The sequence below is a fragment of the Neoarius graeffei genome, chromosome 13 (genome assembly GCF_027579695.1).
Source record: "Neoarius graeffei isolate fNeoGra1 chromosome 13, fNeoGra1.pri, whole genome shotgun sequence".
In the NCBI taxonomy this organism is placed as follows: Eukaryota; Metazoa; Chordata; class Actinopteri; order Siluriformes; family Ariidae; genus Neoarius; species Neoarius graeffei.
The window spans coordinates 72,997,433-73,014,679 of record NC_083581.1 but is presented as its reverse complement, the minus strand read 5'-3'; the positions used below and the strand labels follow the sequence as shown (position 1 = coordinate 73,014,679).

Genomic DNA, 17,247 nt, shown 5'->3' with positions numbered 1-17,247 from the left:
TGATTAATCACTAACATGAAAATTTTAAATATGTGTTGTTGAAAACCACCTGTAAAGTTAACCAAGAATGTTATTTAATCTGCAGGGATTGTAGTGAAAACAGTAAAGAGTAAAAGTTAGATTTCACGGGGTCCTTTAGAGGAGATTTAAATATATCGAGATATATATCGTACATCGTGAAATGGAGAAAAATGTATCGGGATATTCATTTTTTCCCATATCGCACAGCCCTATGTGCAAGTGGTTATTTTTAATCTGAGTTAGACAGCATTGCTGTACGAACCGATTTGTTTGCAGAGCGTGTAGCCGAGGTGGCGGGCCCCGCTGAGCAGCAGTCTGAGCACGGTGTCTCGGGTCTGGCTGTCCCCTCTAGACAGCTGCAGGAGGATGTTGGCTGCGTCCTCCAAGCCCTCCTCTGAACACGAGTGGGATGTCAGCACCTGGAGAAGAACAAAAACACACACAAACAAGGGGTCTCTTAGATCACACTACTGTTCCTGGGCCAGAGGAACCTAGTAATCTAGACATGAAGGTCAAATATTAGGGCTGCAACAATATGCGTATCGAAATCGCGATACGCAGAGCCACGATCCGTGTCGCGATACAAGAAGGCAGAATCGCGATACACCCTTTCAAACTTCTCCTCAGCCCAAAAACAGAGGCGCTTCCAAACTTCAATTTATGAATACTTTACTTTTTATTTAAATTACATTTTAAACTTACTTAAATTACTTTTATTTTTTATATCTATTAGTAAGTCGTTTTTTCTCCGACCTGCGACAATCTTCTGTGAGTCACGCAACGTCCACACTCGCCACTGGCAGAGCATTCGTTTCTTTTAAGCGGTCACCATTCTGGTTGCGACGCGGGGAGCGAATCTGTAAACAAGCAGCTCATTGGCTGGCTAGGTGTGCCACAAGCCAATCAATCACTTGACCGGAAAGGCATGCAGTGTTGCCAGATTGGGCAGGTTTAGATGCTTTTTGGCTGGTTCTGAACATATGTTGGGGTGGAAAACGTTAGCAATATCTGGCAACACTGAAGGCATGTCTGCTTGGGCGGAAGCCTCCTGCGGCAGTTTCATTTTGACACGCGAGCAATGTTTCACCATAAAAATTCCGTAATTTCCATCTGTTTTCCGCGATCACAGAAAATCATTGGCCCTATGAGAGTGAGACAGTGAGAGAGCCACCCCTATACCCCCCCAAAAAAGAAAAATCTTAACGGATTTACACGATTTGGAAAAATGACTTTTTCAGAACCGAAAAAAAAAAAAAAAAAAAAAACAGAGCTTCCGGCTCAACAGTATTATTTTGAGAAATTAAACAATCTTTGGATATACACTTGTTCATTTTTGCATACATATTACTCACTCTGCAGTGGTCTGAATTATTTGTTATTAAATAGTTAATGTTAATAAGTCAAATTTACTACTTTAAAAAAACATTTTAAAAAAATCGTGGGTGTATTGAATCGTGGGTCAAAAATCGCGATATGAATCGAATCGTGAGTTGGGTGTATCGTTACAGCCCTATCAAATATGTACATCTGGGTGGACGTAAAGTGTCACAAACCTCTACAGAGAGCTGCAGCTGTTTCTCTGTTAGTCCAGTGGAGGCCAACTTGGCGTCGGTGTCTGTGCTGCTCCCGCTAGCCTTCTGTTTGCCTGCATCAAGAACAGTTATATTTACATCATCAGCCTGAGATCAGATCACATCTGGGCAAAAAAGTACTTTGGCAGGCTTTTAAATAAAAGGATGTAATGGCTAAATGATTGCTTTTCAGTGTGTATATACACAATTTCAGGGTTATTTTAGAATGAAAAACTCAAAATGAGCCTGATGTAGGACTATAATTAATCCCATTTCAACTGGTTGCAAATTTTTACTAAAAAAAAAAAAATCAACTAGGATAGTGAGTTTTTAAGCGACTCTGTGGCATTAAATTCAGAAGCTGTTCATTGAAATGTTTACGGTCCTATTTTGGTTGCACTGAACCATCACAAGCGCTGCTCACAACAATTAAAGTGCAGTTTTGTTTTGATTCAAAGCTCAACAGATTTTAAGGAAAGTTTCCTGTAGCTTTCCTGGAGAAAATGTAATAAAACTAACCATAGGGGTGTTCACACGGCAACTTTTACTCCGGTGTAGCACCGGGGCTGCCCCGGTAGAGCGTTCACACGGTACAAAGTTATACCGGTGTATAGGAATGGGAATCGAAAACCGCTTCTTGTTGAGAACCGGTTCCCAGTGTTTCAATTCCATGGAATCGTTTGCCAGATTTGCTAACGATTCCCCTTATCAATTCCAGCGGGCACGACTAACGTCATGTATATTACGCAAGTTACGCAACGTGCGTAGCGACATGCACTAAGCAGTAAACATGGCAACCAAGCGGTTTAAGCGCTCAAAAGTTTGGCTGCATTTTTCAAGGAAAGATGACAACCGGGCGACCTGCAGCCACTGCGAAGTAGATATTACATCGTCGGGAGGGAACACGAGTAATATGCAAAAACATTTGTGCACACAGCATGCGATACTTTTAAATGAAAGTCACGTTTTCGACACGCTTCGGACTGGTGAATCTGTGTCACTCCTAAACTAAACAAAGTTGATGCTAATCGACCTGTTTGTTCTCCTCTTTTTTCAAATGAGAATCGATAAAGAACCGAATCGTTAAGCAGAATCGGAATCGTAAAAATCTTATCAATTCCCATCCCTACCGGTGTCGCCCCTGAAAGCTGCTTAAACCGGTGCAAATCTAACCCTGCTCAGGAGGTGGTTTAAGAAATTTACTCCGGAGTAAATGCTAGTTTGCGGAGCAGCACCGATATAAAATGGGACGTCTGAACGCTACAGGGGTAGACTCGCTACGCGTGACGAGAGTTGATTACATACAGGCATTGCATAATTTGCATCCTGGTATTTTGCGCTTCCAAAATGGCGAATATCAACAACAACAGAACTGCGCGTCTTCCAGTGTTGCCAGATTGGGCGGTTTTAAGTGCATTTTGGCGGATTTTAACATATTTTGGGCTGGAAAACGTCAGCAGTATCTGGCAACACTGGTGTCTTCATCCACGTTGTTTTCCCGGCGCTTGGTGATGCCATGACAACCGGGAAAAGGAAGTACGTTTTCACACATGCGCATATTTCATTTCCGCGTTATTACTATCGTATAGCACGGTCGCAAAAACTGCCGTATGAACGCAAGTGGGGCTGCACCGGTGCTAATGCGCTTCTCTCTAGTAAGCAGGTTTGTGACGTGTGAACGCTCCACAAAATTTACACCGGTGTAAGATATATCGCAACAAAATACATCGGTGCAGCATCGATGCAAATATGTGCCGCGTGAACACCCCTCATGTTGCAAATGAGACTCGTGAGAATCCTTGTGATGCAAAACTAATTTCAGCTATATGCAAAATAATCATGATCAACAGCTTATAAAATATGAATCTTTCGAAAGTACAATTTCACATCATTAGCCCTCGTACCAGCTGCGGTGCCTGTCGTTGCAGTAGCTGTGGTCGTGGTTGCGGTCACGATGGAGACTGGCTGAGATGCAGGCACCGTTCCTGCTGCTGCTGCTGCACCCTGGCTAGCAGCCGTACTCACTGATCCGGCAGTGGCCTGAGCCGTGGGAGCTGCAGAAACAGCAGAGGGTGTCTGAGGCACAGGGTGGCCAGCTGGCACCTCAGTAGCCTTGTTGTCGGGCAGAGCGATCGAGATGAGCGAGAGCAGCCGCAGGAGCTTCTCAGTGAGCAGAGAGCTGCGGCGGATTACGGGGTGCGACAACATGTTCATCAGCTGGCCCAGCGGAGATGCCTCCAAGCTCAACTGAGCTCCCTCGGCCTCACCGGACGCGCCCAGAGGCACGGTCTTCATGGAAGCCTTGCCTTTACGACTCACATTCATGTTGTCCAGCTTGACCAGTAGGTCCCAGAAGTCAGTGGAGATGCCTAAGGACTGTGGAGTGCCTGTACAGGAGCTGAGGGAGTTATGGGTAGAGGATGGGGTGTTGGGTGTACCAGAGATATTTGTCTGGCTACCACCGCTTGATCTGCATCCTCCTCCAGCCGTGGAGGCAGAACTACTACACAGCCGAGAGTCCAACTCGGAGGAAGCGGATGACTGAGGGTCCTTGCAGCGCTGCTGCGTGAAATGGCTTGGGAAAACCTGCACAGAACAAAAACACCAGAACGTCAAGCACGTCGCCGCTCATCTGGCCTGCCATCAAAACATCAAACAGGACTGAAATGTGACAGAGGCCCAACCTCCATGACAAATTATATTTACAACAGAAAAATCAACAAGGGACTAAATTTTTGTTCCCCGAGGGAAGATCACCCCAAAACATCAAGGAGAAACAATTCTAATGAGAAGTCGTCCCAAAATTCATGAAGGTTTAGCAATTAGCAGTGTGTTTGCAAAAATTTGAGAATGCAATGACCGTGTTTAGAGATGAAAGTGGAGCAAAGAAAAAAAAAAAAAAAACCCTGAACTTTTGAAAGTCAAACTAAGATGGGGGGGGGGGGGGGGGGGGGGGGGGGGCAACGTCCCCCGAAAATATTTTAACAACATAACACGCAAAACGCTGCATTCTAGTGCTTATTTTCACTAAAACAAAGTTATAACTTTTAAGCCTTTTTCTTTATGTACATTAATGATTAACATGTCAAAAATCTCATCTCATTATCTCTAGCCGCTTTATCCTGTTCTACAGGGTCACAGGCAAGCTGGAGCCTATCCCAGCTGACTACGGGCGAAAGGCGGGGTACACCCTGGACAAGTCGCCAGGTCATCACAGGGCCGACACATAGACACAGACAACCATTCACACTCACATTCACACCTACGCTCAATTTAGAGTCACCAGTTAACCTAACCTGCATGTCTTTGGACTGTGGGGGAAACCGGAGCACCCGGAGGAAACCCACGCGGACACGGGGAGAACATGCAAACTCCACACAGAAAGGCCCTCGCCGGCCACGGGGCTCGAACCCAGGACCTTCTTGCTGTGAGGCGACAGCGCTAACCACTACACCACCATGCCGCCCCATGTCAAAAATACCAAATTTAATTCCCCTACTTAATGAGTAATTTTCAGGAGTGCGTTTAGAAAACGCGGTGATTTTCCCACCTACACAGTTCATTACTTTGAAAAATATCAGACAGTTGAAGATAAACTCAGCAAAATCCCAAAACAGTCCTGTTAAAAAGTAAAGATCTGTAAAGCTAGCCGCACGCTACGCCGATCCACGCGGTACCGAACCGACCCATTTCAGAGCCGACTCCCAACAGGGCACGCACATATCCCCGACTAACTCACGACTGTTGACGAGTGCAGTCGCGATTGAAGCGACACCAAACGAGATTATGCGAACTAAGCATCGTAAACATTCCGCTAAATATCACGTGACAACTTAATAGCTTTGTGATTGGCTATTGGATATAGTTACTGTTCAATCCAACACTTGAAGATGCTACAGGCTGAATTACAAATGACACAACATGGAATATGTAGCGCACTATCTAGGCTGCATGAGCTATTGTTTCCAACCTTAAATAGTGCACTTATATAGGGGGGTTAAAGCGATTTGGAATTCAGCCACACAACTTGAGCAGAGTGGCTTTCCAGCCCACTGGGTCTATGGATAAAGCTTCAGTCTATGGAATTACAGTGTATACCTGCATTAGGTGCTACCAACACGTATTTCTCGCGCTAGAAATTGTGTTTAATAATGTCACGTGTTATATGCGAAAGATATGATTGGCTATTGCTAGCGACTCTCGCCGATCAGTCTGGCTCCCGATTAGTTTTTCGAATCGGCTGTGAGATGAGTCGACTCGGTACCATCGAAAACTAGTCTTTACGCCTGACTCGCGACTTCAGTTGGCTCGGTACACTGAAAATCGGCGTAGTGTGCGGCTAGCTTTAGAGTTTCTAAAGCTTTCAGGTTTCAATGTTGGCGACATTGAGCCTCGTTTATCAATCTTTGAGTAGAGTTGTGCGTTTGCAGAAGCTAAAGTGAACTAAAACATTTCCAATTCATATTTATATGAGTTGAAGCCAATTGTTTACATTAGTTTGTATTTGTAAATTTAAACACACCAATGAAAACCAAATTTCTCACGTAAATCGGGGCGTAGCTAAGATTTTTCGAGTGGGGTCACACACTGACTGGCAGCCTGAGTGCAGCATGTAACAAAAAATAATTACCATTGCTAGTTTTAGGTCGCTTAGAAACCGGCTCTTCCATTATTGTTGTTTCTTGATGTTGTGTTCTAGAAACCAGGCTTTCGTCTAAACGGGGGAACAGGGGCGCTGCGCCCTCTTACTCTCGTCGTGCGCCCCCTTACCGAAATGCCGCTTGAACCCCAAGTCATACTTAGGCCATGCACTTATATGCTACTGCACAACATGCAATCTTTCTCAAAATGATCTTTTCTCCATGAAAACATCCCAGCAACACCACGTGACAATGTGTCTGATCATCAAATACGTTATAATTACTCCAAAAATATTCCAATCATAGTAGATACACCGCCAGACGGTGCAAAAACAATCCGAATTGGCGTTTTCCAGACTGAGGCGCCATGTTGTTTAGTTGTTTACTTGTCGCGGCTGCTCTCGCGAGATTTGACATGGGTTACATACAAGGTCAGCTGACTTGTAGAGCGAGATTTCTCGAGACTGAATGACCTTTCACCCACCGGCATGGGAGCTTTCGACAGAAGTAGTTTGTGAGTTGCTTTTGTTGACACTTGGGCATTTAAAGATGTCATCCCGCGGCACGAAACGGAAGAAAGCCAAAGACTGTCCGGGGCAGAAGATGATTACTTTTCTTTTTTAATGTTGACAATTTGTTACAATTTCCCCTCTCAGATAGCCTCAGAATGTCCCATTGTAGCCTCAATTTTTCAAAGGCTTCTCACGGGGGGGGGGGGGGGGGGGGGGGGGGAACCGGCACCATTCCCCCCCGCCATGGTGAGCGCCCTCGTACTAAATTTTTCTAGAAAAACCCCTAGAAACGGCACTAAAACTTAACTTCGAAACCACAAAATGCAACTTTGATGGAAAAAAAAAAAAAAGATAAATTGCTGACCTCTCTTCACATTGAAAGAAGGAGGAAAGTTTTGCTTGTTTTGACATGGCGAATTATTAACACAAGAAAATACTTCTAATTTGCAACTAAAAAGACTGCAGCTACACTGGCAGCTTGAACATGCTTTCTAGTGCGATCGTGTTGCGCTTGCGCAGAACGGTGTCAGTCCTGCGTGCCTTAGCTCGTGCACCTGAAGGCGCGCCTAACGAGCTCCGACACGCGCGCCGTTAACAAAGAACACCCGTCTTTAATCAATGAACTATGTTTGGGCTGGTTAAGGACCGTGCCCATGCAAGGACGATGCGAAGTATTACGCTGCATCCAGGAACTCGAAAAATCCGAAAAATAAATTTCTCCATTCGGAAAACTGGAGATTTTCAAGAGTTTTGTCCAATATCCGGATTTCCAGGCAAATCCGGAAGACTTTCATCCCTGGTTGTACAGAATGACTAGTTCTTTCAAACAATCAGAATTGAAATCCACTGAGAACTGAGGGAGGAGATAGGATTTAACTGAAAATAAATTGTTTACAACAGGAAAATCAAACAAATAAATGACCAAGTTCTCCTCCACGAAAGAAAAATCTACCCAACACACTGATCAGAAGTGGAAATACATGAGAAATGAGAGAGACGGGAGATAAAATAGTGAAAAGTCTGAAAACTTAAGCTGACCTAATTAACAGTTTGTTAGCAAAAATTTGACAAAACCACCAAGTTTTGTGCGGAGTAACGCGTTCTTTCAAACACAACAATCAGAACGGAAATCCGTGCACAATTGAAAGAGAGACGATCTAAGGTGGTGTTTACATTAGACCGTATCCGTCTCGTTTTCGTCGCGGATGCACTGTCCGTGCACATTAAAACGCCGGGAAATGACTCCACAGGCGGAACAGTTTGAATCCGTCAGGGCCCACGTATTCAACCCAGTTCGTATCTGATCCGGTGCTGTGTAAACATTGAGGAACGAGGATACGCTGTGCTGAGCTCTAGCTGATGTCGTCATTGGACAACGTCACTGTGACATCCACCTTCCTGATTCGCTGGCGTTGGTCATGCCACGTTGGTCATGTGACGCGACTGCTGAAAAACGGCGCGGACTTTCACTTCCTGCTATTTGTCCCGAATCACTGCTCGTGCGCGTCACTTGCACGCTGTGTGAGCTGCGCAGGGCCGGAGTGCGCACCCTGCAGAGGGCACTCGCTGTTCAGGGCGGAGTGATTTGGAGCGCAGGATGCCTGCGGAGCTGAGCGCATCTGTGTATTGGCGTTGCTGTGTGCACGCGAATCGTTTTAAAAACGTTAATCTGATGATCCGCTGATACGGTTTAATGTAAACACCACCTGACAGAATTGCGGACGACGGATGGATGGACGGACGCCACGCCAAAAACTCACCAGCCTTACGGCCAGACGAGCTAAAAATTATTTTAAGAAACCTCACACCAACAATATACTCAATAAAATGTCCACACTGGGGGGAGGAGAAGAGAGTATAAGTTACAACTGGAAACCAGAACAGTTTCTTTTGAAATGAATACATTCATAAAAACAGGGACATGAGCATTTTTCTGTAGCATTTTTCTCCCCCTCCTGTGCAACACTGACGCTCAATAGGAAAAATGGCGGTCGACCGGAAGAGCATACAGTACGGTGAGAGATGATTTTGAATTTAATGATTTGCACAAACTTGCTTGTTTTCCAATAAACATTTTCAGCTGACTTCATCCTGTCTTCATTTTCAGGCACAAAATAACTTTCAATCCATCCTCAAAACAGAAACTAAAGTATACACAAGCAATACAAATCTCTCTAAAATTATACAAACTAAATTAAGGTGGTGTTTACATTAGACCGTATCAGCGGATCATCAGATTAACGTTTTTAAAAACGATTAGCGTGCACACAGCAACGCCAATACACGGATACGCTAATCACATGACTAATTCGGCACGCAAGTTGAAATGTGTCAGTGCGGCTCATCGCTTCCTCCTCAGTGGCTGCGCTCCAAATCACTCCGCCCTGAACAGCGAGTGCCCTCTGGAGGGTGCGCACTCCGGCCCTGCACAGCTCACAGAGCGCGCGAGTGTAGTGCACGAGCAGTGATTCGGGACTGAGCCGCTGTGCGCAAGTCACTTACCACTTGCAAGTGGAAGGATGGCAAGCCTAAAGACCATCATAACTACACAATGGGCAGTATTTGCATCAGTATCTGCAGTATTTTCATACTTTTATACTCTTTAATGAAAGGTGATACAAGGCGGAAGTCCGCGCCGTTTTTCAGCAGTCGCGTCACATGACCAACGCCAGCGAATCAGGAAGGTGGATGTCACAGTGACGTTGTCCAATGACGACACCAGCTAGAGCTCAGCACAGCGTATCCGCGTATTCTCAATGTTTACACAGCACCGGACCAGACACGATCTGGATTGAATACGTGGACCCTGGCGGATTCCCGTTTCCCGGCGTTTCCAGGCGGTTTAATGTAAACGGACAGTGCATCCGCGAAGAAAACGAGACAGATACGGTCTAATGTAAACTTGGCCTGAGAAAGCTAAACTAAGACGTAAAGCAAAAAAAAAAACATCTCATTTACCTTGGCCAGCTGAATAAGGGTATCCAGTACATGTCGACAGACAACAGGGGCAGCTTGTGGGTGAATGTGCACCGTAGAACCTCCTCCTCCTCCTGAGCAGCCGACTCCTGCTCCAGTTCCTGAAACTCCTCCGCCCAGGCCCGCTGAGCCCACAGCTCCTCCTGCTGAATGCCTGTCCGCATGCTTCCGGCCTGAGGCCCGCTGGATCTGGAAGATGTTGGTCCTGCAGCCCAGCGCCGCGTCCATGGACACGGAGAGCCATGAGAGTTGGCTTGAGCTACGTGACTCCACTCGATTCAGCAGCTCCAGAGAGGAAGAGGAGGATGACGAAGAGGACACGGAGGCTGAGGAAGAGCCCTTGCTGGCACCAGATGACCCCTGACCTTGCGTGCGCTTGCCTCGAGCCTCGTCAAGCCGGGCTGTCTCCAGACAGAGCTCGCTCTCGCTGCTGCGCTGAAGGATAGACAGCAGGCTGCGGATCACCCAGCCACGCGTCTGCGAATGGTAGCACAGGTTCCTGAGCACGCGGTGCAGTCTGCTCGTGTTCAGCTTGGGTTCATCCACAAACAAAAGTACCAGGAGGCATGACAGAGCCTCGTGGTCCAAGAGCAGACGCCCTCTGAGGCGCAAGAGGGAATCCACATTGGAGCTTGATGGACTGCAAACAAAGTTGATAGATCATTGGTTAGTAAACCGCTGAGACTCGCAATGAAATCACAAATTTTGTCATCTGCTCTCAACCGCTACCCCCTAAACACTGACCGACTGTGGTTGGAGCTGCCGCCCATCTGGAAGGTTCCGCCTCTCTGCACAGCCAGGCGAGTGTACTGCACACCACGGTTCCCACCAAGACGACTAGTGAAGGCAGGTGAGCGCAGGATGGCTGAGAGAGCAGAGGAGGAACTGTGGCCGAACAAGCGTTCGTGCATCAGCTGCCTCTGACGCGCTTCCTGCTCCCGGCGCAGGGCTGCAGCCTCGGCCGCGATGTCCGGGGGCATGACTGCCAGCACGCTGTCCTCCATGTCCTCCAGAACAGAGCGGCGAAGCTCGGATGGCAGCGTCTGGATGAACGTGACCGGGTCCAGGGGCTGGTCTCCCTGAGGGGGCTGCTGAGATTGATCACGCCGTTGCTGCTCTGCCCTCTGCTGAGCCAAAACCTAAACCACACACACACACGGAAAATCACTCGGCTTCTTAAAACAACAACAATGCAGCTTTTTCAAATTAATCTGGACGGACCACAGGTTTAGATAAAACGAGAATCGTCTGGTTTTGAGGGGGTAAACGTAACCATTTAGGCAAAATAAGATACTTTCATAAGGCCATTATTAAAAAATGTTCTGTTTCCGGTCCACCGGCCGGGTGAGTCCTGTTTGTGCGGTTGAAATTTTTTTTTTTAACGCCGTTTTTTCGACATTTTTTTCGGGTTCGTAAATCTAAAATCGAACTTGACATTTCCGCATTCCCAGGGCTTTCCACTAAGGCTCATACTAGCCAGCCATGACAAATAAGTAGCCGGGGGGGAGTAAACACAAAATAAACTCCTGTGCACGCAGTTCCCAGGATTAAATGTATTTTCCACAGATCATTTATTTATTCACTTTACTCAAATACAAAGTAAAATGGCAGTAAATCTTCTTTCTTTTCTTGCGTATTGCATCATGAGGCGTTCCTGGCTTGTAAATCTCTTATTTTCAGTGCATGACACATTCACGCAGCTGAGCATGCTATGAATTAACAACGACAACGGTCTACAGTGGGGCTACACAATTACACAGTGTATGAAAATACACTCCAACCACTCAGTTTGGTTTCATTTACAACCAGCGGTGTCTTTTGATGCCAGCACGTAATTGAACGAGAGAAGACTGGTTTACCGGAGACAAAATAAGCGTCATCTCTGCTTCTGTTCCCTCCGACACACTACTGCCTCCGCCGAGCGCACGCGCACTCTGAACTGAATCAGCTCTGCGCATGCGCCGTGCGGCACAAAAAAAAAAAAATGGCAGCCACCATGAAGGAAGGAGATCTGGAGTTTTCAAACATTTGCTTAAGTGTGAAATCGCAAAATGGTATTCTAGCGAACAACAAAATACCGTATTTTCCGGACTATACGTCGCTCCGGAGTTTAAGTCGCATCAGCCAAAAAATGCATTATGAAGACGAAAAAAACATATATACGTCGCACCGGACTATAAGTCGCACTTTTTTGAAGGGTTATTCTATCCATAGAATCTGTGATTGTATCTGATAAGCGGCGCGTGGTTACTGCGCGACTGCATTGTTTATTTAATAAACGAACAGCTGAGCAGTGATAACGCGCCCTTTGCCCTGTAAGTAGCCTAGTCTGATTATTTTAAATATCTACTACTATCTTTAATACTATCACTATCGTTATTACTAATAGTCTATATTATTATAACTAATATTAGTAGCCTATTACTGATGCATTAATCAGTTTGCTTTTAGAATATTTTTACCGGTAGGGCTTATTATCGCCCCATGGCTCTTTCATCTTTGTTATTAAAGCTGTAGTCATCATCGAGGAGTGTCATTCTTCATTTTTGTCAAATTTTATTTCATCAAATCAGAGGCCAAGTAGGTTATAGGTATATCATCTCCAAAGACAGGTACGGTAGTAAAAACAACCGTCTAGTGAAAAAAAAAAAACAACAACCACCGCTCAGAGAAAAAAAAAACAGGCAGAAAGCTACATCGCCCTCTCGCGGTGAAAAAACAAACAAACAAACAAAAAAAAAAAAACACATATATACGTCGCACCGGAGTATAAGTCGCATGGCCAGCCGAACCATGAAAAAAAGTGCGACTTATATTCCGAAAAATACGGTAGTAAAGATTCAGAAAAAATCATTCAGTGATCATTTTAATAGTGTAATTTCATCCGAACTCAGCCTAACGCTCGATTTAGAACTACAAAAAGTCCGTGTGTCGGACATTTTAAGTACCTTTGTAAAAGTTTTGCAAATGTTGCAGTCAGCATTTAAAATGCTAACTTAAAGTTTTTGTACAAGTTTCAGTTGATTAAACTGTCATATTTTATTAAATGTGTCTGCTTTTGTAATAAAAAAAGGCACTGAAAGAAAAAGCAAACACAGCATTGCGATTTCTTATCCATCCATATTTTAAAAAAAAAAAAAAATCCCTCCCTCCCGACTGAAAATTTTTTTGCTCACCCGGTGGACAGGAAACGGATTTTTTTTTTAAGGATTGCCTAAAATAGTCCGGTCAAAGGTATTTGTAAATTCGGATTTAAAGGCTTTTTCAGCCCAATTTGCTCAGTGTATCTCACCTCCTCCTGAATGGCAAGTGGCAGCGCAGCCAAAAATTCACGGCTGACCTCGGTCACCCCAGGGCCTCCTCCCGCTACAGCTGCTGCTGAGGAGGACATGGAAGAGGATACAGAAGGGCGAGAGGGGGGTCTAATACCCAGTTGGTTCTGCAGCACCTCTCGACGGATATCCTCGGGCAAAGCAGCCAAGAAAGAGGGATCCACACCTTCTGGCAGACTGATTCCTATGAACACCGAAGCAAAAAGATGAAATCTGTGCTTTCTCCAAAACGTTTTCTGGAAATTGCACAAGTTCACCAACCTGCAAGTGGATCATCCTCCACATTGCTGGTGGATGGAAGGGGCTCCTCTTGGATGGCCTGGGACTGGCTATCAGCACTGTCACTCCGAGGCATGGTCTCACCAGGAGATGACACGGAAGTTGATCTAGGAGGATTGAGAACGTTTCAGATTCATTACAGCCAGACAAAAACATCCGACTCACCTTTGATCAAGTATTCAAATGTATTTTTGTCAGAACGCTTTATACATATAGACTGCTCACCCCGTATCTGCATCTGTCTGCCTGTCAGTGAGCCCACTTTCACCACTTCCTGACAGTTCTTGAGACATGTGATTGGGCTGTCCTGAACTGGGCGCAGGTTCCTCCTGTGTTGCAGAGGCAGGGCTGCTCGTATCCATAGGCGATCCCTCTAGCTGCGATACCACTGGCACAGGTTCAGAAGTCTCTGCTATATCTGGGCTCAAAGAGGCTGAGGAATAAGAAAAGCCTGTTAAATGACAGCATCACTGTTATTCCTTTCAATCACAAACAGATGTGATGACAGTTTTCCAGGAATCAAAATTTTACACTTGACATGAAACAGTGACAGAAATAACAGAACGAGTCATAAAATTTATAACAAATGCCACACAACAAACCCAGTGCACAGAAAATGAGTACACAGTTCTGAGCAGCAGTATTAGTGATTTTAATTTCACCAATACTTTAAAATATTTAACGTGTTAAAATAAATAAACGCAAGTAATGCAGCTGCGGTCTGTGTGGAGGGCCAGCATATGACACGGATGCTGCGAAACCTCACCCGAGCCAGGAGATAATCCCGAGCTAAAAGATGGAGGAGTTTGGGGCAGAATGTTTCAAAATATTATATATAATTTACCAGCTGGGAGGTCCGTATGGTGAAATACCGTGACCGAGGTCTTGAAAGTACTGAGCGAGGCCCTCTGGGTCGAGGTCAGTATTCAAGGCCGAGGTCACGGTATTTCACCATACGGACCGACCTTAAGCTGGTAAATAATATATTTATTTTTTCTTTACCAAATTCTAACAGAAAACGAGAGCGCCCGAAAGGGAAAACCGAGCCGAGACGCCATTTTGAATCCTCATTCACAGCTGTAATGCAAATGGCTTCCTCCTCGGTATACAAGTGCACTTCCATGGCAGGAAAAAAACTACATTTTGGCGCCTATGTCGTCCCTTATTTATACAAAATTGAGTCATTCAGGATTCAGCCATGTTTTTGCTCGGCGTTAGCAAGTTACAGGTTTTTATCTTTCTCCTGAAATGTTTTCTTTTATTTTTTCTTCCTCAGGGTAGTAAAACTCGCTTTCACTGTCAAGACTGCCGTTATCACTATCCATGCTGTAAAATTAATGCTATTCTCCTGAGAAATGCTGGCAAAAATTTATAAGATTTTTGATAAAAATCTTATTAAAAAAAATATACACATGTTGACAAAAATTGCTACCATGGTTTTTTTTTTGTGAACGAGCGAGTCACCAGAGGTCCGTACCGAAGGATACGGACTCGCTCGCCAGCCAATCAGAGTGCAGGATTTGATGAAAACCGCACCGCGAAAAAAAAAATTGCCCGATGGAACCATTGAGAAAAAAGTAATTTGCACAACTGAATTCAATTATGATACAAGCACCTCGTCTTTAAAATGTCACCTTGACGCAAAACACCCTGCGGAAACCATCTGTACTGTTCTCGCCAGTCTATATTTGTAAGGATTTATTCTTAATAATTGTAAGGATTTATTCTTGATCTCAGTTTAACCAAGACTGACGTGTGCAAATATTTTGTGTTTAATCTTATGTGGAACATATTGCCCTGTGCCATCATATCATAAGAATACGCTGTACATCAGAACATTCTGCTTATTATTGATGTAGATAATTTAGGATATTCTGGGTGACACGGAGGGACCTATCTGCGAGAGTGTGATCGCTCCGGTTGGGGGCAAGACCTAACAGCATGTAAAAATGGAGTTATGCTAACATGAATAATGTTAACTTATCTGAAGTGCTTTCGGAAATGTTTTAGCATAATCTTGCCAAATAAACAATGTAGAAATCTTTATTTTCTAGTATCGTTAGCTACTCAATATGATTTTGAGTTTGAAAAGCGTTTGCTAGCATGTCAGGTGGAGCATCACTGGCTAGCTAGCTTAACGTTAAACCACCATGATGGCACAGGATGCGTTCAGTTTGTAAATCCGGTTGGTTGCTTCAGAGGCATTAGGTTTTGTAAACGTTGTGGCAATAATACAACAATGCGTTGACAGAAAACGCACTTTTAATACTCGAGTATTTTTAAAAGCAAGTACGTCAGTACTTTAACTTGAGTAAAATTTTGACTGTACAAGTTTTCACTTGTATCGGAATAACATTTGACCAGTGCGATCTGTACTTTGACTTCAGTAATCAAGTTGGGTTCTTTGTCCACCTCGGTTTTTAAATCGATTGACAGCCTGAACTTACATGAAATTGGTTTGACAAACGGTCCTAAACGCCCTAAAAAGGTCAAATCCCTTTCAAAATACAAGAAAAAAAAGAAAAAGCACTCGTGAGGGTGAATGATGATCTGTTTAACAACAAAATAAGAATATACAAAACTTTAATCAAATCAGTCAGTCAGATCTACCTTCTCGAACCGTGTCCAAGGCTGCTCCTCCTCCCCTCTCACCTCCAGTGGAGGCAGGTGACATTTCCATTTGAGAGGCTTCTGCTTCACAGTTTGGTCTATCAGAAGCTGAGAGCTGAGGCACAGCCCCTGCCAGCGCCCCGAGAGAATCAGCGTGCGAGTCAGCCAGCAGGAGCTCTGCGATTGGCTGATGGACTTGCTGACTTATGGCCGTCTCTAAAGAAACCAAAGCCTGTTCGTGCGGGGCAGTGGGGGTGACGTCTCCTGAAGGGGGCGCTGTGAGGAAGCCCTCAGAGGAGCGGGGCGGATCCAGACACGAGGACACCCCACCCTGGGCTCGCTCTCCCTCTGCTATTCAAGACAAAGGAAACAACCAAGTGGAACGTTCAGAGACGGCTTTCCGTTTGCCAGGTTTTAATGGCGTCGGGTGCATCACGCGTTGTTAAATGCGGTTTCAGGGCTGCAATGAGGAAGGCAGTAAGTTGTATAGTTATCTCCTTCAAGGGCTGCGCTATCCTGATCCCCAACAACACAACTTACTACCTCACCACAGCACAGCCAGAAAGACGTGCTATAACAACAACTCGGACAAAACAAAAATCATACATAAAATTATTAAAAATATGAAAAATAAGGGAGTCAAAACCGTTACCAAACATGACTTTAAAGCCTTTGAGCAGAGACCGGCGACGTTCATGTTGTTGACAAGCGACTGCTTTGGGAAAGACAGTAGGCTGTATAGTTATCTCCCAGATCTGGTGTGATCCTAAAACTATACAAACTACTACCTCATCCCACAGCCCGCAGAAGAACTCGTGCAGCAAGCAGGTCCAACGCACTGACGATTTCGCCTGGATGCAGCAGTCAGGTGACTTTAAATCTAGGCTTTAGGTTTCTAAATAACTATAAAACAGCGTGGAGGGGAGAAAGACTTATTCGACAGAACACAAACAGGGGAAACCTGACTTTCTGACAAGCATGCAAAAGTAATTAAGAGTACCTGCTGAGTTTTCTCCTGCTCCGTTCACAGTTCCGATCGTCGTACCCTGGAAGAGACACGGGGAGATGAAATTCAGACATCTAATGTAATACATGACGAAGGGTTTCTAGGTCTGGCTGAAAGCCACGGTCTCACTCTGATTAAACACTGATCCATTTATCAGCTTGAGCTACATCCTGTCTGGTGCACATGCCCAGTAGAGGTGTAAATCACAAGTTTCATCATGATGCGATCCTAACATCGATTCTTTTCGCAAACGTTCTGATGACTTTCAAAACCTCAGAAAAAAAAAAAAAAAAATTCCCG

At 44.9% G+C, this 17,247-nt stretch overlaps 1 protein-coding gene across 8 annotated transcripts in view; it reads right to left on the bottom strand.

Moving 5' to 3' along the window:
* huwe1 (HECT, UBA and WWE domain containing E3 ubiquitin protein ligase 1) overlaps window positions 1-17,247 on the bottom strand; it is a 144,938-nt gene that overhangs the window by 37,349 nt on the left and 90,342 nt on the right. For all 8 annotated transcript variants that reach the window (XM_060938489.1, XM_060938492.1, XM_060938495.1 and 5 more), the window contains 10 exons: window positions 16,942-16,987; window positions 15,942-16,292; window positions 13,557-13,764; window positions 13,314-13,438; window positions 13,013-13,236; window positions 10,465-10,859; window positions 9,703-10,360; window positions 3,497-4,178; window positions 1,575-1,666; window positions 284-440 (listed from right to left, as the gene is read on the bottom strand). In XM_060938489.1, coding sequence (XP_060794472.1) covers window positions 284-440; window positions 1,575-1,666; window positions 3,497-4,178; window positions 9,703-10,360; window positions 10,465-10,859; window positions 13,013-13,236; window positions 13,314-13,438; window positions 13,557-13,764; window positions 15,942-16,292; window positions 16,942-16,987 — 2,938 coding nt within the window. The remainder of the gene's footprint in view (window positions 1-283; window positions 441-1,574; window positions 1,667-3,496; window positions 4,179-9,702; window positions 10,361-10,464; window positions 10,860-13,012; window positions 13,237-13,313; window positions 13,439-13,556; window positions 13,765-15,941; window positions 16,293-16,941; window positions 16,988-17,247) is intronic.